This window comes from Phaenicophaeus curvirostris, chromosome 1 (assembly GCF_032191515.1).
Source record: "Phaenicophaeus curvirostris isolate KB17595 chromosome 1, BPBGC_Pcur_1.0, whole genome shotgun sequence".
In the NCBI taxonomy this organism is placed as follows: Eukaryota; Metazoa; Chordata; class Aves; order Cuculiformes; family Cuculidae; genus Phaenicophaeus; species Phaenicophaeus curvirostris.
In genome coordinates, this window is record NC_091392.1 from 16,747,208 (window position 1) to 16,775,014 (window position 27,807).

The window sequence follows — 27,807 nt, forward strand, 5'->3', positions numbered from 1 at the left end:
ACGTAAAGCCTCTGCTAAGCTTCCAATGTGTCTTTATCCCAAGAAAATAATTTACACCTGGGAAAAATAACGAGAAACCTATCCTTCTGACTGACTGGAGTAAAAAACTCAGTACAACTTAGTGAATATGCAAGATGCAAAAATCCTTGTAAGAAGGAGGCACTTAACTCTCAGCTCCCTCAAGTTTTGAGCATAGGCTGTTCTTAAGAGTTCAAAGTAGTACATATCAAAATAATCTTAATTGACATATATGCCTGCAGAACAATGCTGCAAATGTTAGTAGTTTAGTCAAACTTACTCTGCATTTCAAGTATTTCTTTCAGTGCCTGTATCCACTGATTACACAAGTGCTCATCAACACACCAAAACGTCACATCACTGCACCGCCAGCGGTGATTTCGGGCTCTTTTCACATAATAGACTATTCAAATAAAAAAAAAAATTAAAAAGAGGAGGCACAATGAGACTGTTCTGTGAAATGACAGTTGTATTTCAGAAAGAAAATATTTCCTTTTTGAAAAAAAAAACAGTAATTAATCCCCACAACACATTTTCACAAATGACAGAAGCATTCAGAATGTGACAGGAGTTTGTAAAAGGTCAGTATGAAAACATATATGAAAATATTTGCTCTACATCACTACTTTATAGTAGACACCCAAACCTAAGCTTCTTTTTAAACAAAATTAAATCAGTTTTCCCATAAACTGATTACAGATATATTTACACGAAAGTTCACTAAGCATATATAATAAATCACTTCACAACATAAAATTTTGGCATTGGAGCAATCATATTTGCCCCAGCACAGACGTCAGCACTCTACCCAAAACCAGTAATGTTTTTCCTGGTGCTTTAAGAACACAGTCAATTACATAAGAACTTTTACAAACACACATTCATGTCTAGGAATAGTTTTAAAAACCAAACATTCAGGACACGTTGTTCCAGCTTCTCTCTTGATATCTAGTCAAGTTGGGGAAACCAAGGGTCCTGGCTGCAGAGTCATTCAGCAGCAGAAATATAAGGCATCAGTCAGGACTTCATTAAATAACCACACACATGTTCTTAAAGGGAGGGGTTTATTTTTCAAAATAAGGATCTTTACATATAAACTGGCATATTTCTGGTGAGGCTTTGTTTGTTTGTCTGTTTTGGTGAGGCTTTTGGTAGTTTTGGGGGGTGTAGGGGGGGTATTTAAATTTTTAAATGCATCATTTCAGTTAAGAGGAATTTTCAGAATTTGTTTTTAGTCTGTCCTAATGTAACTGTAATTAGCACAAGCATTCTGACACTGTATTTGCCTCACCTGTGAAAGCATATGGTTTTTCCATTTTTTGCCATTTCCCAATATTACGCTGTTTCTTGTTATGTTCAGTTTCTTCTACAGCAATGATCTCAGAGGTTGGTACAAAGCAGTTTTCTGTATGAACACAAGATTTTACACATTGACATCTTCGAACAGCACCAGAATACTTAATTCTACACATAACATAATACACAGAGCACAATCAAGAGCATAAGTAGAAATTTTCTGAATGTTTTCAAATTCCTTTTGCCTTTATTCAAAGTGCATAATCCATAACCACCTATGAACTACCCCAAATAATATTTTAAATATCTATGACTTCTCAAACGTATTCCAAGTATAAAAATATTTTCACATGAAGCCAAAATCCAGCAGCACTGATTTCAGAGTAATGAAATTGCCCCTTCAATGACCCCTAGTGCAGATATTTTACAGTTAGCAGCACACTGCTATTTCAAAGAATGTGCAACTAAATCTAGTTCAGAGAGACTACAGAGGCTATTTGTTATTCTCAAGTAGTTAGCTTATGAAAGAAGGGCATTTATATAAATTCTTAAGACTTTAAATCCCACTAAGCTTTTAAACCTCAGTATCTCCTATGAAGCAAATTCTAGACATTATGTTTATGTACTGTTAAATACATTTCCTTTGTATCTATTTCAAAACTATTATTTTTTCAAAATTAAAGGCCTCTTACAGTATGAAAGAATTTCTTCCATCCTCACTCTTTTTTCTCTTATAGTCCCTTAACACCTTCTCAGTCGTCTTAACTCCTGTCAAATTGAAGATTGTCTCATTTTCATTACTGATTTCAAAATTTCTCTGCCTTATCTTCAAACAAAAAAAAGTTGCACTGAAAATGCATGCTTTGTACTTATGTACAAGCAAGCAATCTGTGCATATATACACACACATAAAACATGTAATTACATAAGTTCACATTATAAACCTTGCTGTTATACAAGACATTATACTACTAAAATATACTTCTCTCATATGTAGATAGATACAAAGAGAGATATAGATAGAAAAAGTGTTATTAAGCACAAATTAAAACCACTAATACTGCTGTTGTTATTTATCCTACATTTCATCTTCCTCACTATTCTGCAGAAGTACCCTAACAATGGAGAGCAATGTAAAATAAGCAAAAAACTTTCCTGAGCTCCTCACAGTGGTGATGGCAATTCATGCCCTACTAGTCCAATTCCACCCCCACCCCCTAATGTTTTAAATGCTTACAAAACAAATCGCAACTTACAATAATTGCATATACTCTATTTAAGGCATGATGGGGAAATGCAGCAGTCACGGAATATCTTCATAAAGCTCCAAGAACAGAGATGAACTTAATGAAAACATTTCACTTGTACATAGACATGCATATACACATGTAAGATGATATTATGAATTTGATACTGGATAGTAACAGTTAATTCTGGACATTTAGAGTAAAGCTGTGCTATAGGATCTCAATATGATTATCCACCTATCCAGTTACCTACGGGGAAAAAAAAAACCAAACAAAACAGAGCACAGGTGGAAAAATAAATTAAGGGAAGGGAGCATATTCTTTAACCTTTTTTCCCCAGAACTGCTTTTACTTTTCATTTTTCTACTGGCTATGCCACTTACCCCTACGTCAGAAAATGGAGGAAAGCTTGTTGCATTTATAAAGATAACACTTCAGTGGTAAATCATTATTTTGTTGCTCACAGATATACTGCTAAATGTAGTTTGTCAATTTTGATCAAAAAGTAAACGACAATGCAACATTTTGGGAAATAGTTCTACATGCTGGATACCTATTAGCACATATACTAGGAGCAGCAATAGAAGCCATTGTTTTATTAGGCATTTTCTATATAACAAAGGGAAAGCTGTCCAACTGCACAGACAGCAAATAGATCAAAAATCACTTCCAATTCTGTATCACTGAAAGCATTTCTTTGGAGTATATATCATAGTACACATTACATAGCTTGTATTAACAACCCTATATCTTGAACCCACTTCTACTAAGCTCTCCTTATTCTTCAGTCATGTGATTGGAAGTTCTGCTTTTCCAGCAAATCTCTCCACAGATGCAGCAAAACAGCAGAGTAAATGTTTTAGGCTATTATGTGCATTTTTTTAATCTTAAGCCACAAGAGTAAACCAAAATAACAAAAAAACCCAACCAAACAAAAAAACACCAACCCAAAAAACACAGCCTCCAAAAAGTGAACAAAACAACAGCAAAGAACGTAGTGATCCCACCTTCCCCCCTCTGGGTTCAGTAAAGTCTGAGAAGTTTCCATTCCGTAAATACCAGCTACGTTGATTGTGGCCCTCAGTACTACTCGACACTGTACAAACATCAAGCAGCTCCACTGCCCTGACAGTATACTCCATGGCATTTAAACCATACACTACCTAATGCAGTAGATGCAGAGGGCCAGAAAGATGCAAATGCAAAGCTGTCTCAAATACAAATGTTATTCAGAACACTCCCCACAGCTTAGAAAAACAGAAGTGACTGCAGTGGTGTTTGTGTTTAAATGAGCTCAAGAATTTCTATCCATCCAAATATGACTATCACTATTTGACTTAGTGTTATACAGTATATTGTTTAATCAGAAAGCAAATCATCTTAGTCCTCCCCTCATTTTTCTCAGAAGAGAGGAGTTCCCACTGTGAAGAATGGAGATCTTCAATACAAGCAGCACAATCCTGTTCCTATAAGCACAATGCCCTCATTTGCACCAAAACCCGCCCCATAAAATAAGTAGGTCTATATCCCTCTCATTTGAGAGGTCAAGGCTTACACATGAACTAATTACAGTCCTTTCACATACCTACTTCTGCATCATTTACCCTACTATCAAGTAACCTGAACTATTTCTTTCACTGCTTTAGCATAAAGGTGATCAAGCTCAAAGGTCTTGCATCATGAAGGTTTTAATCTTTATAAGTTTCTCTCAAAATCTTATTGGCACATTAACAAAACTGATTTGATACTTAGAGCAGCACTACTAGATCAATATTAAAGAAAAAAGTTGAACTATGGGCTCCCACCATTCCGAATAAGCAATTTTACTTGCCTCAGAACAAGGTACTCGACCAAGTAGCTGTGACTTGTTCAACGTACACATGTAGATTCAGGAGACTGAATTTTGAGTTCAGAAATACTGAAGTACGTATCAACATTCTTAAGCTTAATCCTAAAGCTCTTCACAAATCTATGGTTTCATTCTCACCTTGTTCAATGTCCAGCATACATGACATGCTAAAAACAATGAACAGTCCATGCAGAGCAGTTGAATAAAGGGACAAGGCAAAAAAAAAACCCCAAAACCAAAAAAACCAACACACCTCAAACAAAACACATAGTGGACAGGTGACAGTCTTCCCAGCACACTGTTCTGGGTTGCAGTGCTCTCTTAGCCTTAAGCAGAAACTCCTCTTGAAGTGCAAAGTGATAAATCAGCAAAATACTGCGTTAGATGCATACTACTTATCCCTAAATTAAGCTATCAGAAGGGGAAAAGAGCTAACAAGGTAAGCACACTAATAGCGGGCTTTGTTTGTGAAAAATGTTATTGGCAGTCGTAAAATGTGTTTTTCTGTGTTAAGGAAGGCTTTTTGGCATGACATTGCTGTCTGCCACTCCCACGGAACACTTCCCAAGTTTAAAAACTCACTCACCCAAGTCAAGATCTGTTCATTCATCACTGCCAGCCATATATCCTAGCAGCCAAATTCCTCCCTCAGAAACACATCAGCTCAAAGCAACACAGATGTTCAAAAGCAGGAAAAAAATTGCTGATCAAAGTATTTGGTATATTCTTAAAATTCAGCTCATGCTCATTGATGCAAGGGTATTCAGAATTTATTTATATTATTAGTACACTTGTGTAACTTAAAAATATTAACAACTGAAAAACTGGGATTTAAAGAAAAAGTATTTTTCAGTCACTTGGAAAACTGATTTACCATTACAGACTGCGTGAATGGCAAGTTATCTTGTCCCAAGTTTAAGCTTTCCTTTTACCTAAGAGCAAGAAAAAAAAGAACATTTCTTTTCAGAAGGTACATTGATCATGCACTACAGAAAGCTGTGTTTAATAAAGACAGAATAAGAGGTGATGGTGGACAGGGATATAGAGCAGAATTACACAGAATTCACATCCTTGGCAAGACAGTCGGGGGGGGGCAGTAGAAAGCATCACGTTTAAATTATTTAATTTGAAACTGCGGAAGAGTCACAAATGTATGAAGGCCACAATCTCACAACATACAGCTACATATAGCAGAATTGTCTTTTTTTAGAAAAATTAAGTCTTCAAGTATTTAATAATTCAACAGACAATAGATCATTTCCTAATATGACTAGACATACAGTCGATAATTCACACTGCATAAGTGAATTTGAATAAAATCACAGCAATTTGAACTTTGATCAATTTGCATATTTAAATGATACTACTGAATGTTTTCCTGTTGATTTTTTTTAATTTCAAAATTAAATCATTTCAACTAACTATAAATGTTTCAGTGGTAAAGCAATAAATAAGTTACATTTTTTCACCTTAAGGGGAAAGAAAACCATCAAGGAAATGAATGGTGAAACATATGTATTGTTTACTGTGAAGTGCATCTGCATTTGAATAGTGTATCATCTTCTGGAAGAAGAACAAACATTCCAAAGAAACAATGCCCTCTAGAGCTACTGTTCCCACGTCCTACTGGTTCAATGCAGTCAGCGGAACTGCCTAGAAAAACAACACGGTCCAAACTTCTACATGTGCCCATGGTCAATTCGGAATGACTGATGAAACACGACTAAGGATATGCCAACACATCAGAGGTGCTGGACAGACCTTGCGTCTAAGCAGGCCCATCCCTGCTGTCTTGGTACTGTGTTTAGCAAACTGAGCATTCTTTAGAATCCACAGCATCAGAACAGCATCGGTCTTGTGAACACTAGTACTGATGCTTCCTAAAGTGGTTGTTTTAGTGGGAAAGTGGAAAAGATGGCAAGGGAGGAAAACTCTGAAGGCAGAAATAGAAGAGTTAAAAGAAAGTATACAGAGTAATTGAAGGCATACAGTCCAGTGCCTAGTTTCATCACTACCTTCATACTTGTACTTTACAATTAAAAAAAAAAAATCGGAAAAATATCAAAACAATCTCATTCTGTCTTTATATCATGCCTAATACTAAGAGATTACAATCTTAGCCAACACTTTGAAAACTTCTTTAAGTACATACATACAATATATGATCTTCCATTAAGTTTGGCACACAAAGTTTTATCATGTTACTTTGAGAAAAATCTGATTCCACCATCAACATGAGGAAATAATAGAACAATTGATCTGCCCAGCTTTTCAGATCAACTAAATTTCATAGTGAAGTGCTACAAGTTTGAAAAATAAAGTTCTTCAGAATATCTGAAGATTAAAGCATGTCTAGGGGAAAAAAGTGCGTAGAGAAAGCTAAGAGAAACTTATGAAAGGTTTCAGATAAAACTTCTCCCTGAGTTCAAACAAGCCTAACCAACCAAGGAATGGGAAATGGGAGCCTCATTACACCGAAGGCAGATCCTGAAAATATGACGCTATTAAATAAGGTCTAACAGTACGAAGGAAAGTAAAAAAATATTTTGGATTTAAGGTTTTAAAACCATACCATGATTTGAAAAAACATTCTTGTTTTGTTATTGTTGGTACCTTCTCAATGACATCATGAAAAATAATTCTCCCAAGTTAATATTTCATTATTCACAAAATGCATTTTGACACAATGGGTTTTTAAATATATAGATGTAAGTAAATATCTTCATACAAAGATGAGAAAACACAAGAATCTCCCCATATTCTGTAAAACTATATTATCACGAACAATAGGACAAAGTCTCTGTTGTTTTCTATTTGTTCCCAAGATTGGATACCACAGGAAGAGGTAGATATTTAAACACTTCTATAATATACCTAACTATAGCTCCAGTTTCTTACCTATCAAAGTCAGAAAACCTTGACTAAATATAAACCAAACCATTTTTACTTACTTAGCTAAATCTGTGACGGTAATACTCAGAAAATAAGCAACTGTCACCAATTTTTCCCATTTAAAAACAACTGTTTGACTGCAATAGCTACCTATTAAACAAAATATATAGCACTTGCATACAGCATACTTAAATCTGTATTTAGGCACACTGCACAGCAGTCATGCAGTCAAAGGATAAATGGTAGAAAGATACCAATCTTGGTGAAGTAACTCCTCTGAAATTATATGCTTCTAACTAACCATCTTCCATATTATAAAGTTTATTTATATACTGTAAAGTATGCAGCTTGTATTTCCGAAATAATTATACAGAACACCATGAAACATCCTAGGTCTTAAAGGAGTTTAAAGTCAACAGGGAAGCAATAATATAAAATTCTGATGGTATTAAAGCACAGGTGCAGGAAACACATGTATTAATCCAGGTGTTAAGAAAAGGAGGTACAACTATCATATTTCTCTCCTCATAAATTATACCTGTGCCTCCAGAACACTTAGGCATTTCTTTTTTCCTTCTTCCGCTCTCCCTTTTCTCTTCTGATTCCACATAATATTTTCCAAAATCTTATAAATAGCTATGTTACAGGGCAGCAGCCACACTCACTAACCAAACTTGCCTTCTAAATAATCTCCAATAAGGAACAGCTTCAGAAACTACACCCCCCCCAAAAAAAGAGTCCATCTTACTATGTCCCACTCTTCTTCCACCACCCTCAGCATTTGGACATCCACTTTGGAACAGGGTTCAGGACAGGCTCATACTCAGTTCAGCCCACCAGAAGTAAGTTGAGAAAATTTGCAACTTAAAAAACTGTAAAAAATTACAACTGCATGCAGTTGTAAACTTGTGAGTGCTAATAAGAATAGGATTTGTGGCACTTTTACACAGCGTAGAGGAAGTCATCACACAAGTGAACGGAGCTGCCACTGAAGTTGCTCTAGCCTAATGATCAGTCAAATACTATCATTGCAAAGGCATTTTTAGAAATATTTTACAGAATTCTCTTCAAAACAGGGGTCACTTTACCCCATGGGAGCAATTGTCCCAAAAGGCTTTGAAACTTTTATTTTAAATTTATGATCCAGACACCTTTCTCTAGGCTCGTTTTATTTAGTATGAGAAGTACACAGCTTATTTTTCACACCAATATATTAAACACAGCAGAATTAAATAACTAATCTGTTTTCCACATCATAAGTTCATTTAGCTGCACATCTGAAGTAGGTTTAGGAATTTTCAATCACTTTTTTTGGCAGTAGTGCCAATATAAACTGGATTATGTTAAATTGTATTCACACAATAGCAGGGGAAAGATAAACTCTATTCTTACATTATCGTGAACAAGAAGATACTTATTTAAAACATGGCTAATTCTCAGTTATGCACACTACAACACCAAATTCTTACAATTCACTTTGAGTCCTCCTTCTCCCCTTTCCCTCACCTGTTTTCAAAAAGCCTCAGGCCAATAAGATAATATGATAATATCAGGAAAATATTGAAGAAGAGTACATGGAAAGAAGGGAAAAACTATTTGACCAAGTTTGGCAGCTTGCCTGGGACCGGAGATATCTATATTCAAACCTTTCTCAAATGAACTTCTAGTCAACCTTTCTATTATTAGTTTCTCTCTGTCTCAGTTCCTCCAACCTCCAAAATGAAGATGACAGCAGTTTTCCACTCTACAGCAGCTGCTGTGAAAAGAAGGACATTACACATCTTCAGGTATTCACATTTTGTGCTAATAGGGATAATAATGAGAAAATTTACTATATAAGTCTTTTTAAGTCAAAGAATCTCGTAAAATACCATTTAAAACATAGTAGAAACCTGATACGCTGTATGGACAGACATTTTCAGAAGTTTTCCTGAAATCGTGTGAGGTATTTTTAGCAGTAACCTCTCCTCCTTGAAGTTTGGTAAGTCAGCACTATCCTAATGGCACATAAAGGGGAACTACAAACAGACTTATTACCACATTAAAAATTATTAGCGTACATTAAATATTTCCAAAACAGTAGCTTGCAAAAGTTAAGCCTGCTTTGAAATTTTCCACGGAGCACTTTAGAAGGCAAAGAACTTAAACAAAAAAATCCTAATTTCAAAGGAAAAAAGAAACCTAACCGCACTGCCTGGAACATTTCTTCGGTATGGAAGTGGTTTTTCAAGCACGACCGAGTCATGCAAGTAAAATCACAGAACAGTTCAAGTTAGAAGGGACCCTAAAGGTCACCTAGTTCCAACGCCGCCGCCGCGGGCAGGGGAAACGCCGCTTTTGAAGCTCTGCCCTGCTGCAATTAATTTGGATACAAAGTACACGCGGCCCCCGCTCACCGCGCCGGCAGCGGCGCTTCAGCCGCACCGCCCGGCGCCGCCGCGGGGCAGCGTTCCCGCCTTTGTTCTCCCAGCTTAAACCGCCTTTTCCGGGGCTCCCCGCGAGCCGCTCGGTTCCCAAGGCGGGAGCCGCTGCCCCCGGCCCCGCACGGCGAGCGACCCGCCGACCCCCTCGGCCTCGGCCCTCGCCCCGCGGCCCCCGCCCCGCTCACCGCCAGCGCGGCGCGGCGGGAGGCGCCAGGACAGCCGCCCCCGCTCCTCGTCTAAGGTGACCTCCCAGCAGCGCTGCCCCAGCCCCAGCGACGAAACCAGCCGGGGCCGCCGGCCGCCCGGGAGCCGCTCCATGGCCGCCGCGGGGCGAGCCCGGCCCCTGACCGAGCCCCGGCCCCCGCCGCCCGGCCTGGTCCCCGCGGGGGCGGGGCGCGGCCTCAGCGCGGCGGCGCGGGGCGGGGAGAGGCGGGGCCGACCCCGGCCTCGGGGCGCGCCGAGTCCTCGCTCGGTGCTCGGAAACGGGGGAGGCGGCGCGTTCGGGGTGTTTGTGTCAGGGTCCAGCTCTGTCCAACATCTTTATCAATGACTTGGATGAAGGCATTGAGTGCACCCTTAGCAAGTTTGCAGATAACACTAAGCTGGGTGGAAGTGTCGATCTGCTGGAGGGCAGGGAGGCTCTGCAAAGGGATCTGAACAGGCTGGACCACTGGGCTGAAACCGATGGGATGAGGTTGAACAAGGCCAAATGCCGGGTCCTGCACTTGGGGCACAACAACCCTGTGCAGTGCTACAGACTAGGAGAAGTCTGTCTAGAAAGCTGCCTAGAGGAGAGGGACCTGGGGTGTTGGTTGACAGAGACTGAACATGAGCCAGCAGTGTGCCCAGGTGGCCAAGGAGGCCAATGGCATCTTGGCTTGTATCAGAAACGGTGTGACCAGCAGGTCCAGGGAGGTTATTCTCCCTCTGTACTCGGCACTGGTGAGACCGCTCGTCGAATCCTGTGTTCAGTTCTGGGCCCCTCACCACAAGGAGGATGTTGAGGCTCTGGAGCGAGTCCAGAGAAGAGCAACAAAGCTGGTGAAGGGGCTGGAGAACAGGCCTTATGAGGAGCGGCTGAGAGAGCTGGGGTTGTTTAGCCTGGAGAAGAGGAGGCTGAGGGGAGACCTCATTGCTCTCTACAACTACCTGAAAGGAGGTTGTAGAAAGGAGAGAGCTGGCCTCTTCTCCCAGGTGACAGGGGACAGGACAAGAGGGAATGGCCTCAAGCTCTGCCAGGGGAGGTTCAGGCCTGACATCAGGAAAAAAATTTTCGCAGAAAGGGTCATTGGGTACTGGCAGCGGCTGCCCAGGGAGGTGGTTGAGTCACCATCCCTGGAGGTATGTAAAAGATGAGTAGATGAGATGTTCAGGGCCATGGCTTAGTGGCAGATAGGAATGGTTGGACTCAATGATCCAAGAGGTCTTTTCCAGCTTAGTGATTCTATGTTCCTATGGTTTTCTGTTTTTTGGTTTGTTTGTTTTGGTTTTTGTTTGGTTTTTTTTTTTTTTTTTCAGGAGGAACGCATGCCCATCATGGGGACAGTAAACTCATCTCCTTTTAAGACAGTGATGATGTAGTGAATGTGTCCACCACAGATATCCAGTACCACAAACCTCTCCATCTAACCTTGCATTATTTTCCACAAAAAATGTATTGGGTTTGCCTAAAAGATGCTGACAGTAATTCATTGTGATTAAAATCTTAGTTGTTTGCTGGCTCTCAGATGCTCTATGGTTGCCCTGAACCTTATTGCTATATAAATGTCAGGATCCTTTTATCATTATATACTCATCAGCATCCTACCCAAAATAGAGGCCAGAGTGAGAGGCAGCTGCTCCGCCCCTGACTTTGCTTGAAACCTACTGGTTCTGAATATTTCCTACAGCAATCAGAGAAAAAATATCACTGGTCTGTTTTTCCATGAGTCCGGCCAATGGCTAGCTCTCTGCTTTGTGAGGATGACACAGAGACAGTCCAGCTGGCTTTGCTCAGAGCCAGTGCAGGTCTGAAAAGCTCTGCTCTGAACATTGTAATGTACTCGCATTTCACTTGCTGAAAACAAATGTGTTCAGCACTGTGACCCAAGTTATATCTTCAAGATAGTTTTCCCACACCATGAATACATGTCATTGTCTATCTCAATTATTACAACATCCTTTCCTTCAGCCTTGATAGATGCTATGTTGCCACCTTTATTGTTGAAAATACCTAGGCATGCCGCACTTTCACAATTTCAATGAACACTTTGTTTCTCTCAATTGTATTGCCCTTTACATTTTTTAATCTTTTCCTCCACAAACACCTGTAAAGCTCTTTGTATTAGGGCTTAAAGTAAAATTTGTTGCAGAAGTCTGTTGTGACCCTCTGCCTGCCAACCAAGAGGTCTTTTACAACCTGGTGATGCTATGATTCTAAATCTACTGCTGAGCAGTCTTTAGCGTCTCACAGTTTTTTTCCATATTGCCAGCTACATCATCTGTTATCATCACTCTTACTTTTAGATGGTAAGTTCTCTGGGCAATGAGTGTCCCTTTGGTTTCAAGTTGTACCATATCTAGCATGTTTTCATTTCCCTGATCTGTAAACACGTCTGCAAGCCAAACAGCTGTGTGGAAACCACAGCCTAATGCTGATACAACGTAACAGAGACTTTTGCTGTTGACCCCCTCAGACATGTTCCAGGAGCTAAAAGATCACTAATGTAAAGCTGTATTTTTAAAAATATTTCACAGGGGTACTATCTGGGCAAATCAGATCTAATCTTTTATAGCTTATAGTTACCTGAATCAATATTCTTATACTGTGATCCATGCTAGCTGGAGAAGTAAAAAGTTCACTATTTTACCACTCTTGCCTATGATTATTTCCTTTTATTCTTATTAATTTGACAACTCTTTTTGGCTTAGGTAAGGCTAAAGCTTTCAACTGTAAAACATATTATTGAGAAAATATTCTTTGGTCTATTAGAAGCCTAGCAGGAATAACATTCCCTACCCATATTTGTTATTTGTTTAGATAAGAAGACCTTTATTTCTTCCGTGCACATCATGTTACTGTAACAGTAGTTTTGTCCATGATTTGGGATCCTCCATGCTACTATAGGAATGTCTTGCAGGAATTCTGACGAGTGCTGTGTTTGGTCTGCTCCACACTCTGGTAGTCCCCTGAATGCCAGCATGTGATTCTGTCCCTAGAAAGTAAACGTCAAATTTGAGCCAACACAATATTTTTTTTCAATCAGTTTTAGTACTTTACGTTTTTCTTCCCTGACTCTAATAGAGAATGAATTTCTAAAGGATGACTGACTTGGTAGGCTAGAGCACACACGTAAATTATTTTTTTACTGCTTATTATATAAGCCTTTAATCACCACTGAGGGGACAGAACTGCAGATGCACCAGTGCCAGTAAACTGCAGGATTTACAGCCTAAAATCTTGATATTAAAGATCACAGGGCTCCACCCTAAGAAATAGCATGGTTTTAAAAGCACCTCACTTTGTTCACAAGCCCACAGAGGCCCCAGGAAGGCTTGCTAACTTAGGAATAATAATACATTGCATAATAAATACAATTCAAAATGTCAAATGGGAAGAATTCAGGAAGGATATACAACTTAAATGATTTATCTTTATGACCCATTTACCACCTATATAGCAAACAACATAGCTGGTAAAGCCTACTTTCTTCTCTCAGTGTTTTATTTTATAACAGGTTATTCATCTCAAATGACACCAAGCTGAGTGGCACAGTTTATACTTGAGGGAAGAGATGCCATCCAGATGGATCTTGACAGGCTTGAGGACTGGGCCCACGTGAACCTCCTGAGGTTCAGCCAGGCCAAGTGCAAGGTCCTTGATTTGGGAATATTGGTGGATGAAAAATTAGATGGGAGCTGGTAGTGTGCACTTGTAGCCCAGAAAGTCAATGTTATCCTGGGGTGCACCAAAAGAAGGGTGCACCGAAAGAAGGGCGACCAGCAGGTCAAGGGAGGTGATTCTGCCTCTCTACTCTGCTCGGGTGAAACCCCACCTGGATTAGTGCCTCCAGCTCTGAAGCCCTTATCACAGGAAAGACATGGACCTTGTGGAGCAAGTCCAAAGGAGAGCCATAAAGATGTTCAGAGAGTTGGAGCACCTCTCCTACAAAGAAAGACTGAGAGAGATGGGGTTGTTCAGCCTGGAGAAGATAAGGGTCCAGGGAGACCTTACAGCCTTTCAGTACTTAAAGGGGGCTTGTAAAATAAAACAGGGACAAAGGTTTTTTGCAATAGGACAAGAGGTAAGGGTTTTAAACTATAAGAGGGTAGATTTAGATTGGACATAGCAAAAGAAAGGTTTACGATGAGGGTGACGAAACACTGGAACAGGTTGCCCAGCAAGGTTGTGGATGCCCCATGCCTGGGAGCATTGAAGGTCAGGTTGGATGGGGATCCGAGCAGCCTGATCTAGTTGAAGATGTCCCTGCCCATGGGGACACTAGATGATCTTTACAGGTCATTTCCAAACGAAACCATTCATGAGTCTGAGGTCTCTATAAAAAGTACTTATTCTGAGCAACTTCCTGTTATACTGAACAGGATCATTATATGATAATGTAGGCAATCAATGAAGGAACGCATCTAAGCAAGTACATCTTTTTAATCAACAGAGCAGACAGGTATTCTTCAGCATGACCTGCATTCCAAAAATATTGATTTAAATCACTATAAACTTGACATATCTCTCTTCCAAATCTATTGGAGGTGTACTTCTTCATTAGGACCCTGTAACTAATTTTTTTACAGTGAAAAGCAAGCGTACTGTTGTAGTACCTCAGCAGAAGTAGAAAGTACTGTGCAATCTTACCCGAGGGAGTGAGTCTAAAGTGAAATAAATGTAAAGTATTTTTTAAAAAGCAAAAGCTGGATAATACACACGTGAGTTCACTGGAGACCAAACAAGATCATGTTCCATCACATTTTTGACACTCAACACAGTGCTGTGTTGGAAGTGCCTGGACAATGCTCTTAGTCATTTTTTAAGGTTCATTTTTAGGTAGTTCCTTGAGGAGCAGGGAGTTAGACTCAATGATCCTTATGGGTTCCTTTCAACTTGAAATATTCTATGATTCTGAGTTCAGAGGGAGTCACATATTTTTATGAAGAACTCTGGAAGTCACAGCTAGTCACAGATGTGATGGAGCTCTTCAGCTGCTATGTTCGGTGCTCCTATGGAGATGGCTCCAGGCTCAAGGGATCCTCCATGTCCCAAGGAACATCTGCAATGGTGCTTAGTCCCACTGAGGGAAGAGAAGGAAATTCAAGATCAGTGAAGGTGTTCCTAATATTGTCCCTTGAACACATATTCCAGAGCCAGCCGTGGTCTTGTCGAAATGGCAGCTACTGCAGAACTGAAACTTTAATCTCATTGCTCAGCAATTAAATCAAGAAAAGGTTTGAACTGGTTTTTTTTGCATATTTTTTTACTCTTGGTTGTTAACTATGAAGTATTTTTCTTCCACAGAGGAAAAAGCCCCAAGAAAGTTTTTAGACAGCTGCTTTGGAATTATCAAAAATTTTTATCTCAGTACATCACAGGCAAACTGAAGCATGTACACATGAATCAAATTTTACTCTTAAGTACACACGTACAAGTCCCATTACAACAGGGTGAATACACCCAAAAGCCAAATTTGGCAAATGAAATACTTTCTGAACATGGAAACTAACCAATAAAGTTAATAAAACAGAGGAAAATAATTAATTTTAAATATCAAAATACTGACTATTGTTCTAATTCCTTTTCTACTTAACAGCAAACAAAGACTGAAGCATGGGTGGAATATTATTGCTGCTGGTGGAAAGAATGACATCACTTTCTCTAGAAAAATACCTGAACTATTTTAAAGCACTTCTATGCTTTTATCATAAAAGTCTAAATTACAGTTATTATTGGTAATGATCTGGAAAAAAGCAGTTTTAAAAGACTGTCAAAAAGGATGATTGCAGCCCTTTATTCACTTGAGTCAGAAGGCAATTGAGAGAAAGTTGTTGATATACTGGAGAACGTGGGAATGGGTCCAGAGGATCCATTTTGATTTCTTGTGAAGGGAAGTGTTGCACGCTGTTCCCAAACCATGGAACTTTACAGAATCCTTCCTTTCTTCCAAAGCTTCAACCTACCTCCATATTCTCTGCATAAACTACCTATCATTGTGAAAAAGACTAAATATGCTTTGTTTCAATCTGTCACTATTTGTCACTATTAGCAAATACCAAGTGTGGGCTCCAACCCATGCAATAAAACAGCTTCACTGTTAACATCAAAATTCCTACCATCAACAAAGCAATTTTTTTCCTACTAACTAATTTTTAGACCTCCAAGTTGAGCCATTTTAACTGGACCTTTTATCCCCAGAGTGCTTCTCTGATGCTTTGCTTCAGCAGGCAGGGCTCTAATCCATGTCAGGGTTCTTCTAAATTAAACTAGATGGTGTTGTTTTCATAAATTAAGGAATAAAACAAGATTATTCTTCAGTTTATGAGGAAGAGATATTTTTAAACCACATCTAGTGGAACACAGTGCAAAACTGCTGATCAGCACTCCAGGTAAAAGAACAGGAAAGCATAGGAAGAAGCATCACACAGACTATGGAGACAGTAGAAAAAGTCCCTTACCAAAGAGAATGTAAACCAAACCAGATGGAAGATTCTCTGAAACAGAGCAAGAGAATCTGGAGAGTGTATTTATCAGACTTAAAATAATCAACTAATGAAAGGATTTGGAAAGAAAACAATCTCAATATGGAAACCATCACACTGGAAAAATACAATTTAATTCCTTCAGTTCTGTATAGCCTTATTAACAGCAGAGGAACTAAATAAAACACAGATAAACAGATTATCAACACAAGAAAGTAAGCACGAGAAGCACAGACTCATTTATTGTGACACTCTAGAAAAACTATTACCTAAGATATGCTTAGTTATACTAATTAATCTAGCACATAGAAACAGACAAAGTACCTACTGCTTAGACAACTATGAAAGCATCTCTGTAAGCATCAACTAAGGTCTTTACCACCTTGCATAAAATAAAATAAAATAAAATAAAATAAAATAAAATAAAATAAAATATCTAAACAGCAATGTCAACCAAGGAATTAAAATCACTTCTTCATTTCCAAGAATCAGTGAACGTATCTGAAGCCTCCCAGTATTAATAAGATGAAAATCAGAATACATAATCTGAAGAATTTGCATACTTTAAGGAAGTTTTTGACTTTGTACAGCTGCCAGGGTTCAAACTCCAGCTGATATTCACTGAATCAGAGGAAACAAAAACTTTTTTTTTTTCTCCTTATCACTGAGGAAATGAGAGTGATATGTCATTTTTGTCTAAAAAAGAAAATTATGCCTGTGATCACAGGTAGATTGAGCTCACTCCGAAGCTAGTGAAACATCTAAACACCTGTTACCAAAAAGTCTTCCTGCTCCTTTCTTGACATTTGGAAGGTTCTTCAATTCTTTAATCAATTTTTGGGTTTGGGAAGTTATCACCTATCAAATGTACCCTGAAACATAAACATTCACACCAGTCTTCTTGGAATAAATCTACCTTTGACCTGATATTCTCAAGGTCACACCTTTTTTCAATACTCTGCAAGATCACAAATAATTGCAGTTAAAATGAATCTTGAGATCCATCTTCTTACAGGAGCAAGAGTTGTTCTAAGACATAGCCACTATTTGCAAGATAGCAGAGTTACTATATGAGAAACAAGGATGCTCAGAAAGACAAAGACATTTGGCTAAACTGAAAAAAAAAATCAATGCATCAAGCTCTCTGTTTCTTCTAAATACTGTCTTTTTGTAGTCAAGTAGCATTAGATCACAGATTTGACTTACCTGAAAGTCCATGTTAAAGAATTCATTATTTTTACTCAAGATTTATAGTTTCATATTTTCATTCAAACTATCCCACCATTTCAATTTCAGGAGAAAAAAGCAATCCCACACCAAACGTTTATCAGAACAAAATTAATTCAGAAAAGATAAGAATATATTAAATAATTTTTTTTTTTATTTTCTTAGTCTTATCAGTCTTTGGACACATTCTCATCAATCCTGTTATTGATTCATTATATAATTTAAAAGTTCACAGGTGCACAAATTTATATTTTAGTAACATCTGCCTTTGCAAAGACAAATCCTGGTTGAAGATTGCAATAAGGCTTCATTTGTGGATTTAAGGTAGAAGAATGAAGGGATTTTTTTTGTCTTTAAATTCCAATGGCTTGTCTCCTTGAAACTGGTTTAATTAATGTGATTTAACTAACAATGCTACTTTCTGATGCTAGTATATCATTTTGAAAGTATGCTATAAACATAAAGTAAATACTTAGAAATGCAGGTGAAATTCTTTTTTAAAGACTGAGATTCTGAATGATTGGATCAAAGATGGATTGAAGCAGTTTGTCTGAATAGAGGAATTTTCACTTTGTTTGTTTTTTAGCTGACTTCTGTAGTACAGATGATGACAGCTGGTATCAAGCTGTCTGAATCAGTGATACTAGAATGCAAATACATGCCAATGGTTTGCATAAAATCCACAAAGCAAAGCTATTTCTGTACTATGTCTTTTGACATCTCAGCATGCATGTTGACGTGAACTGACTTCATCCCTTTTTGATTTTCTGGTATCAAAATTGAACAGAAAGCTAAGAAAAGAAAATAAAATCAGACACAACTACCCCAAAAAAGAGGGAAATTATGAACAAAGAAGATCTTTTCATAACTGAAGTTAAATATTTAATTCTACAAAACAAATACATTTAAGGAACTTCTGCTGTACCTGACTTCATAGTTGTTCAAAGGGATGCCATTCATTTTGAGGATAGTTATGAATATGGTCCTGAAAAGAAAATTCTAAGACTGGGAAATAACCTAGTAAACATCTGTAATCTGTTTTTCTTGCCAGGTGGCAATGGCTGACTGATTTGGAGCACACCATTTTATCAGATGCACATTTAGAGCTGACTAGTCTACATGTCATTCTAAATACAATTTGTAGAAACTGTAGATTTTGATGGAAGTGATACATTTTCAAAAGATAGCACAGTCAACCAGCTCATTTAGTCAGAACTACAAATAAAACTTCAGTGCACTGCTTTGAAACATCAATCACCTCCAAACTATCTCTAGATGGTTTAATGTGAATAGTTTTGTGAAAATCTTGACTCTGAAGGACATAATTTGGAATCACTGTGACTAAGAAATGACATTAGGAGTAATCAATGTTATGAAAAAGAACCTGAGTGTAAAGGTACCATTCAAACAAGTTTCGTTTATGGTTGTATCTAGGACAGCAAGTCAACAGGAAAAGAGATTGCACTGTTAATGGCAGATTCTTTGCCCTGATTAGAAAAGGAAATGCAGTAATGAGACTTGAACCAATAACACATTCATGTGAGATTTAGCTGTGAGAGACTCCCTTCACTGTCACAGTAGAATGGGCACACATGAAGGGCTGGAGCAGCAACTATAATAGAAACCAGAGAAGTATTATTGAGTTGAAATAAATATTTGGTCTGAAATGAACTTGTACAACATTTAACCCATCTTCCTTTTTGACCAAATTTTGAGACAGTGACTAGAATTCTTAGGACAGAAGCGAATGTAATGATACTTGTGTCTTTCACAGCCAGCAACCACTGGCTACTTAAAAAACATGTGAGACTTACTCACTGTACCATATGGTTGGTAATCTCAACATCACAAATCATTCAGGTTTTGGAAGAAAGCATTTTGAAACAGGGTGCAATACAACATGAAGTGGAGAGAGGCAAAATGAGGTGTTCTATGGACTGTCTCAGTGAAAAACAGAAATTAAACTATGGGCTTAACAGAAGCTGACAATGCTTGACTACAAACAGGACAGGAGTAGGAGGAGATAAATACCTACATTTCCCTTTTATACCGGCTCAAACCCCCATACTCAAAAGGCACTGTTTCAGACAACAAGCGATGTTGCACCTGGTTGATTAGAGGAACAGGCATAGCAAGGTCAACAGCAACATAGTTTCAAATTGGGTTAAAACGCAGAAAACTATCAGATAAAATGCGACAGGACTAACAGCAAAAAAGAACTGAAGAAGGACTGATTCCTTTTCCTGTGACTACAAAGTGCACAGGTATGCATGCTGGTATAGGTGTCCAGCCAGGTGTCCTGAAAGGTAAAGAAAACTTTCAGGTAAAGAAAACATTTACCTGAATCTCCAAATTCACTGGGTAATAAGGATATTAGCATCTCACCTCTGAGTAATTAAAGTATAATGCAGCTGGACTTCTTCAGCCTTGAAAGTTAATTTGCTAATCCTAAAAATCTTAGAAGTTTCTCCTTCTGGTGTTCTTCTCTCCGATAACCTATTTAGCTGTACAGAAAGTGTTATATAAGAATAAATAATGCTTACTTTGCAGAAAGTGAGATAGAATTTAATGAGAGTTGTAGAGTATTGCCTCTTAAAGTTAGTTTCAAATATACAAATAAGTACCCTGTGCTTTGGGAAGGCATAAACACCTGTGGGTAAAGCACATGCCATCACTCTGTATCCTGGTCCCACTTTCCGAACCGGCACTGAAACGCTGTGATTGCTTCCAAGCCATGTGAGCCATTGGATTTCTGACCTGGTCTGATTTGTAGAGCTCCATTGTTCAAAGCTATAGATTTTTTTTCCTCATTTATTTTGTTTAGCACATAGCTGGGTACTGAAGTTCAGTGTTATCCATTTGCTGAAAACAAAGAGCCAAGAGACCATCGAGAGGCCTTTGTGTAACCAAGATGTCTGTATGAGAGAAGCAGATAAGACACGGGCCACAGAGAAGACCCACATCCTCTGAAGCAGCAGCTGTTAGCTAGGGTGGATACCCTGTGGCCACCCTACATCTACTTTACATCTAAAATAGCACTAAATGCCAAGGTTCGGGTAACTGAATGTCACTTTCTATGACTGGTAGCATTTTCTAGTAGGGAGACCTCGGAGTTTTGTCATCTAAGTGCCAGGATTGATGCCCTCGCCAAGGGAACTTCTAATAATTTAGACATGTTTTCTCCCCTGCTAGAAGTGCAATTAGTAGATCCAAGTGGTGCTGCTGCTCCTTCCATCTCCACTATCTGAGGCTCAGGAGGCTCACCCTGATTTAGGTGCTGACTAATTTCCCGCACCAAACATCTCCACTACCTGAGCAGTTCAATGTCCAGGGAAAACTCATAGGCCAAATCCAAGTTAGGAACCTATTGTCCCTGAAGGACACTGCAGCACTTCTGGAGCAACCCTTCTGATTTTGTTTCCTTCCAAACAGAATCTGTTTCACAGGTACCACAACTGTCCTCAGAACTGAACTAATACTCAGTAAATAGAGACAATTAAGAAATTTTCTTCAAAACTGCATTACTGCTCTGAAAAAAAACATTGCAAATGTAGATCTGGTTCCCCTGGATGCTCAAAACTTAGATCTGGGCCAGGGCTACTACCACACCACTTTTATAGTTTCATCAGCAACACTGCTTTGTGAAATAGCTGTCATGGTTCAGAAAGCATTTTGATTTTTTTAAAAAAGCCTTTCCTGCCTTTTCTTGACTTTGTATGACACCTGAGGAATTTCCAGCTCCAAACTTCCATGGGCAACTGGCAAAACATACCTTCTTCATATCAAATCAGTTAGAGTAACTCAGAATTCATGGACATAACTTAATATTTCACAGTTTCATGACTGTGCTTCAAGTTACTGCTGTAGTACAAGTATTCAAGAAAAACAAAACAGATTACAAGTAAAATGATGGCTGAATTATAAAGGCTTTAAGTTGAGGCTTAGTACTTTCAACAGACAACAGCTAATGCAGAAAACTTTTGTTAACCATCAAATGAAAATATCCTGGTTTTTAACAGTTTTGCAAAGGTGAAGCAATTATCATGCCCAAGTAAAACTTGTATTAATGCACCTGGGACTGAATCTACAGAGACACTCTCTAAAGCATCTGTACTTAGATGTGTAACTTGTCTCATGATTTGTTCTTCCTCAATTCACCAATAATACAACACATGCTGCTTATTTGTCCATTTCTACAAATGATCTTCTACAGCAACTTACGTAAACAGCTGTGAATCTCTGATTCCTTTCATATCTGTTTTTTATTGAAATATGTAACGGACATCTGGTGAAAAGGCAGTTATCTGAAATCAGAATCCTGTTGATCATTATCATGGTCTCAGAATCAAGGGATAAAAGGAGGTAGGTGTTAACACGCTAACATGTGTAGCTACTTTTAACCCTGTGTGAAGGACTTACTTTTTTGGTTTAGGAATCCAGAAGCATCATCTGGCAGGGCATCTTCAGTCAAATGTGCTTCTAGGATTTCTTTGAAGTATTATCTTACCATCCATCCTCTGTTTCCCATGTATTGGAATTGCTTTGTCGCTTCTGTATATTCTATCCAAACCACACCTACTACCTAGTGCTGCTTGCTCAATAGCTATTCAATCAACCTGACTAAAACCAAAAAGGTATCATATTATTTCATTAAGAGCAATTACACAGGATCCTCCCCTGACAGTTTTTCATAATCGGAAATCCATGGGTAGATGCGTCTTCTATGTAAAATCTCTGACTCATACAGGAGCATGGCAAGAACAGAAGTGCTGTGTCACTTCAGTTTGATGAAGAAACTACTTCTATGCTGATGCAATAGCTAAACTGCATAAGCACATCAAGTTTCAAGTTTATTTCTGCCAATTAATTTCGAAGGTGCATTGTATTTTCCTCTTTAGCACATAATCTTTTGCTTTTCCTTGTAGTCATCGATGTTTGAAACCTGACAGTAGAAGCAGAAAATCAGCCTGAAAGCTAAATATCTTGTTTACAGCAAACTACTAGTGAATGACCAAGTCCTACATGAGTTTTTGTAGCCTGGAGTGGTTCAGAACTAAATGCCATTGATTGTTTTAAGGCAATGCCTAGCAAAAATGCACAAAATAGCACAAACTACGCAGTACCTGAGATGCAATCTCATTTGCCACTCTTTGTTGCAAAGAAATGTTTGGCTTGGATTTCTACTGACCTTTACAGTACCCGAGGGAAGCTGTCTGACAGCCAGGTCCTTCCATCATCCTTCAAAATCTAGCTCATTTCTGAGTGGTTAAAAACTTTCATCAAATGAATGACTGTTCAACAGATGATAAATTCTTTTTCTTTGATGCAAAGTGATGCAATTTTGAGAGGAGTTTCATGGCTTGCTGGAACGCGTTTCAATTACAGAAGCTTTCTTTATTACAATATTCTAGGACATTCCACATTCGTGTTTTTTAATCATTATACTTCATTCCTCAGGCTGCAGTGCAGTTGGCCTCTCTGTATAGTTAGGCACTAGGTTGAACTGCAGTAATGCAGTTGCTATGAGAATTTCGGGGGATGCTACCCTTGGCACCTATAATGATTTTGAACAAGTGTAGAAAGTGCTGGGCCTACCAACTTCACAATCAACATTTCTAACCTTTTCTTGTGTTATAACGTGTTAAGGCATATAACGTCCTGAGCCCTGCTTAGAATAGACACACATTAGTGACACCAAACTGGTGAAAAATGAATAATCAGGAAGAAATGTTTGTACTTAGACTTTATAAACACTTTTGTATTAATATGTATTATGTATTAATCTATACGTAGTATGTATAAATAGTCTTTCATTTAAAGAGATTAAAAGCTGCATCTTACATAAAAATGGAATTTTCAGTTAAAGATTTGTTTTCTGCCTGCTTCTGTAGGGCCACTAGAGCAAAAAAGAAAGTAAGAGATGATATTTCTGAAAATTCTAATGTGAAGAAACAATCATTTACTACCTTGATATTAAAAAATGTAGCAAAGGGGAACCAAAACACTACACATGACTCAGTGCAGATGACTTATATGTTGAAGTCTTGGGAAGAAATTAATCATTGCTGTAAGTGGGCAGAACACGGCTGGGAGTGGTTGAATTGTGTTTGCAACTAAGGCAAGCCTAACAGCACTCTGTAAAGCAGCTCAGCTGGGTTCCTGAGCAGTGAGAGGCTGCTAAGCATCAGCTTTTTAAAACGCCGCAGTAGTAAAAGCCCACCAAATGGTTACAAGAGAGTGTTTTGTCTCAGTCCCAGTGGGAATTTCCTCAGATTTCAAATAGTGGGGTCATATGCCAAGATCCCTGCAGCACTGCTTAGCTTGAAAGTAAACAGCTGAATACATTTGGCAAAGTCTTTATTACTGCCGCTCAAGCAACTTTCATATGGGTTTGTATGGGCACAGCTATCATAGCACTGGAATTAGGAAGAATCCTTTTTTAAGTCACTGTTCTTTTGCTAAATCTCCAGAAAGTATGTATAGGAAATACCTGAATTGACAAACAACCTCCTTAAAAAGTAGATAAACATAGATGCAGAAATTTTCACTTGTATCAAAGGGAAATCCTGCCTCCACTCATCCATCTATATATAAGGGCAACACTTCTGAATGTGGGATAGAGTTGCATGTGCTCTTTGAACTTCGTGAAGGACTATTTTTCACCTTTCCCATATTAACATTTTTCAATGATAATATTAGCATTATCAGTGTTGCTGTAATAAACAGATTTTGTCTCCTAATACACTAATGCTGCTTTCAAAGTAGGTAGGTTCCAAAAATGCAGATTCACGTTGACAGCTCAGTGGTCATGCTGACATGAAAAAACATCAGGTTCAAACATCATGCCAGAATACTTTGGTCTTCAACTAACAGACACCTGGACAAGCTGCAAATGATAATTAACTGGATCTTCAAGAATGAGATTACCAAAACATTACAGCACTGAGTGGTACCAACTCATCTGCTCCAACAGCTGTTTAGCTGGCAGACTCCAGAGAGACCTCTTATCATAATCTCATAATGAGGTATTAATAGCAACTTCAGAGGAAACTGCTTGCTCCTTCTTGAAGAATTATCAGTAACTGCAAAACTCCATTTATTGCAACGTACTGGATGGAAACACTGGTGACAATGAAAGCATTCCCTGGATCCTCCTCTGCAAGTGGGAAGATGCTCCTGAGCATCTTCCAAATGGAAGATTTCCACTTCCTTCCAAACGGAAAAATCCTGTGTTGAAAGTCTAATACGTGGTCAACAGAAAACTAAAACCACGACAGTGGACTTTGATGATACTTTGATATGAGAGACAGTATGAAGAATTTTTATTTTTGCCTGCTTAGAGTAGTGAAAAAGCTTTCATCCTGTAGAATATGATAAAGCCACTTACATAGTGATGCTACAATGAATTATTTTATTGTATTTTATTAATAGAGGACAAACGAAGTAGATTGTAACAGTAAAGGATTAAGTCATGAAGCCCAGCCTTCTTTCAAAAGCACACAAGGCTGTTCTTTCTTGTGGCTGCTATAAAAGTTCTCAGAATATTTCAAAGAAAAAAATGTCTTTGTCAAGGTTACAGTCCTTAGAAACCATAATATCTGTCTCTTGACTCTGTATGAACATCAGTGTTTCTCAGAGCAGTAAAACCTTACCACCTAGGTTCAGTTTCTCCCAGGCATTGCATACATGTATGCTGAGGTCTACTTACCAGATAAAATTCTATAGTAATGTGGTTTGGATGAGCAGGTGGCAAGAAAAGAAAAGGCTACATGGAAGAATAAACATTCAGAGAACCACAGATGACTGTTGCTGGCTGATTTCTCCAGGACTCCAAGGCCTATGAAAGATCTCTTGGATATTGATCCTTTTTCCTTGGTATGAAAGAGATAAACAACCCCACTGAAGTTTGTGGGAGCTGATGGATGCTGTGAAAGGCTTTTCACAACAGCACTGACAAAGTTGCTTGCCAATTTCTTCCACCAATGTGAAAGATCATATGGCTTTAACTGTTGAAAGAAATAAAACAGCAAACAAATACAGAGCAATTCTTTTAAGGTGAAGTAAGTATTCAGGCTGCTCTTGCCTTCCAGAGGTAGGGAATGCCATCATTTCCACATGAAAAGCAGGTTCTGCATTGTTTAGATTTGATGGAAATAAGATGAAGGAATGTTTTTTGTCAATAATTCTGAAGCTCTTAAAGTCCAAAAGTCATAACCAACATTTCAATAGTCGTATATAACAGTTAAATTGAGCTGGAATGGACATGAAATCTTCAAGATTTTCAGCACCCCAGAACACAAGGAGGAACCAGAGAGTATTTTCAACAAATTAGACCCAAACAAGTATGATGGAAGTGATTTGACACTTAAACTTGTTTTCTGTCAATGTAAATATCTGTTTGTTATGATGACACCAATGAGCAACTTCTTTCTATTAAAAAAAAGTGAAATTAATTCGAAACTGCACTGGGTACTGAGTTTTTATCAATCAGAGTACAAACACACAATTAATGTCAGGTGATATGTGCATCTATATATCGTGATAAGATGCTGAACCCTCCCTTTCCCCTCTTCTATATTTCTTAAGGTTATCACAGTCATTATTCTCCTCTTCAATGAAAAAAAGAAAAAAATTTCGTAAAAAAAATTTCTTGTCTTTGGGCATCTGAATTCTAAAATTGGGTTACTTAGGACTTGGGCCAGCAGGAGGGTTAAATAAAGCTGTAATACCTAGTAAGGTAGAGCTTTTCCCATAGCTGGTAGGCTGTTCATACAAAGCTACAGGACTTCTGCACAGCCTTTCTGCTAAAGCCATCTCTGACTGCAAGAAGAAGACAGAAGGAGTATAAAAGCTTTGGCCAGCCCATTTCGTTCAATCCATTTTACTAACCCATTGCATAATTCCTGATTGCTGTATACTAATTACGATACCATCTGAAGCCATGTTGTTTTAGCACCCTGAACAACCCGAATCTCTTTTGAAAATTGTTTCTCAGTGGAGAGCTGAGCTCGTTTCAATGGAGAACCCTTTAGCTCTAGCTGTCCTGCCTTACACGACACACTGACCCACAGGCATGCGGCTGTCCTGGTTTGTCTCAGCTGGAAATCCTGAGGTGGACACGGTCAACAGCACTGGCACTGCAGCCTGGCAGGGAAGCTGGCTGGGGTCAGATGGAAGGACTGCATGCAGCACAATATCTTTTCTCAGTCAGGCTCCTCTGGGACTGCCTGCCCTTGCATCCCATGCAGTGTGGTGTGCTCAGGGCTGTGTGGTCATAAGGACTAAATGCTAGACTTGCCTGGTGTCGACAGCAGGAAAAAGGTTAAAACCTTTTCCTCCCTTTCCCACTGAATTAATTGTTGCTATGTGAAGTACTTCTTTTACAGAGATGGTATACTATTGAAATTGGCTGAAAGGCGGAAGCCAAACGTGGACAGAAGGTGCAATTTTTCTTGTTATCTGAGGTTGGCAGGCATGTATTTACAGATGAATCAACTCAGTTTCCTAGGCAGAAAGACAAATCAAGTCCCTAGAGCTCCATACCATGGAAAATGCTTTGGGAAGTGTTCCAAGTGGTCCTTTATCAAATAACAATGTGGTTTTGAGCCCGCAGCTCCTCATCAAAGTATTGATCCTTTCCTGGCTTTACAACATCTTGTTCAGATGATGACATAATGTTTCCAGAGAAGCCAAAGGCACCTCAGCTCCTCTCCAGACAAGCTCGGGCACACTAAAAAGAGTAATGGGTTGCAGAGTGAATGAACAGTCCTTTGCCTTGAAGAAATGAGAAACTGAATGCAAACAAGGATTTATTAACATAAATGTTTCTTTCACATTTTGAGACGAATTAAACAAAAGCACGAATTTCATGTTTCAATCCATTTTATAAAACAGAACGGGAGATTTCCTAAGCTATGTTTGATACTGAAAGTTTCTAGAACAACAAGTATGCTATGTAAAACGTTGTGGCCAAACCCAAAGCCTATCAAAAGCAGTTTTATCCTAGATCCATCATTTCTAAGCACTAGATGAAAACTGACTGCTATTTCTCTACCATAATAATTTTCTCATTAGTTTTACTTGTTTTGGGCATACTGCCAACTATTAGCACTGAAATAAAGTGGACATTTTCTTCTACTGTGCAGACTGAAAATTGGAATACTATAAAGGC

General features: G+C 38.6%; 1 protein-coding gene across 3 annotated transcripts in view; it reads right to left on the reverse strand.

The window, feature by feature from the left end:
* CERK (ceramide kinase) overlaps positions 1 to 10,055 on the reverse strand; it is a 37,951-nt gene extending 27,896 nt beyond the window's left edge. For 2 of the 3 annotated variants that reach the window (XM_069849888.1, XM_069849880.1), the window contains exons 1-3: positions 9,911 to 10,055; positions 1,310 to 1,423; positions 299 to 421 (exon numbers count right to left, since the gene is read on the reverse strand). In XM_069849888.1, the coding sequence (XP_069705989.1) occupies positions 299 to 421; positions 1,310 to 1,423; positions 9,911 to 10,043 (370 nt within the window). In that variant the 5' untranslated portion in view covers positions 10,044 to 10,055. The remainder of the gene's footprint in view (positions 1 to 298; positions 422 to 1,309; positions 1,424 to 9,910) is intronic. The other variant, XM_069849895.1, reaches the window with a different exon arrangement.
* Positions 10,056 to 27,807: the final 17,752 nt, after the last annotated feature.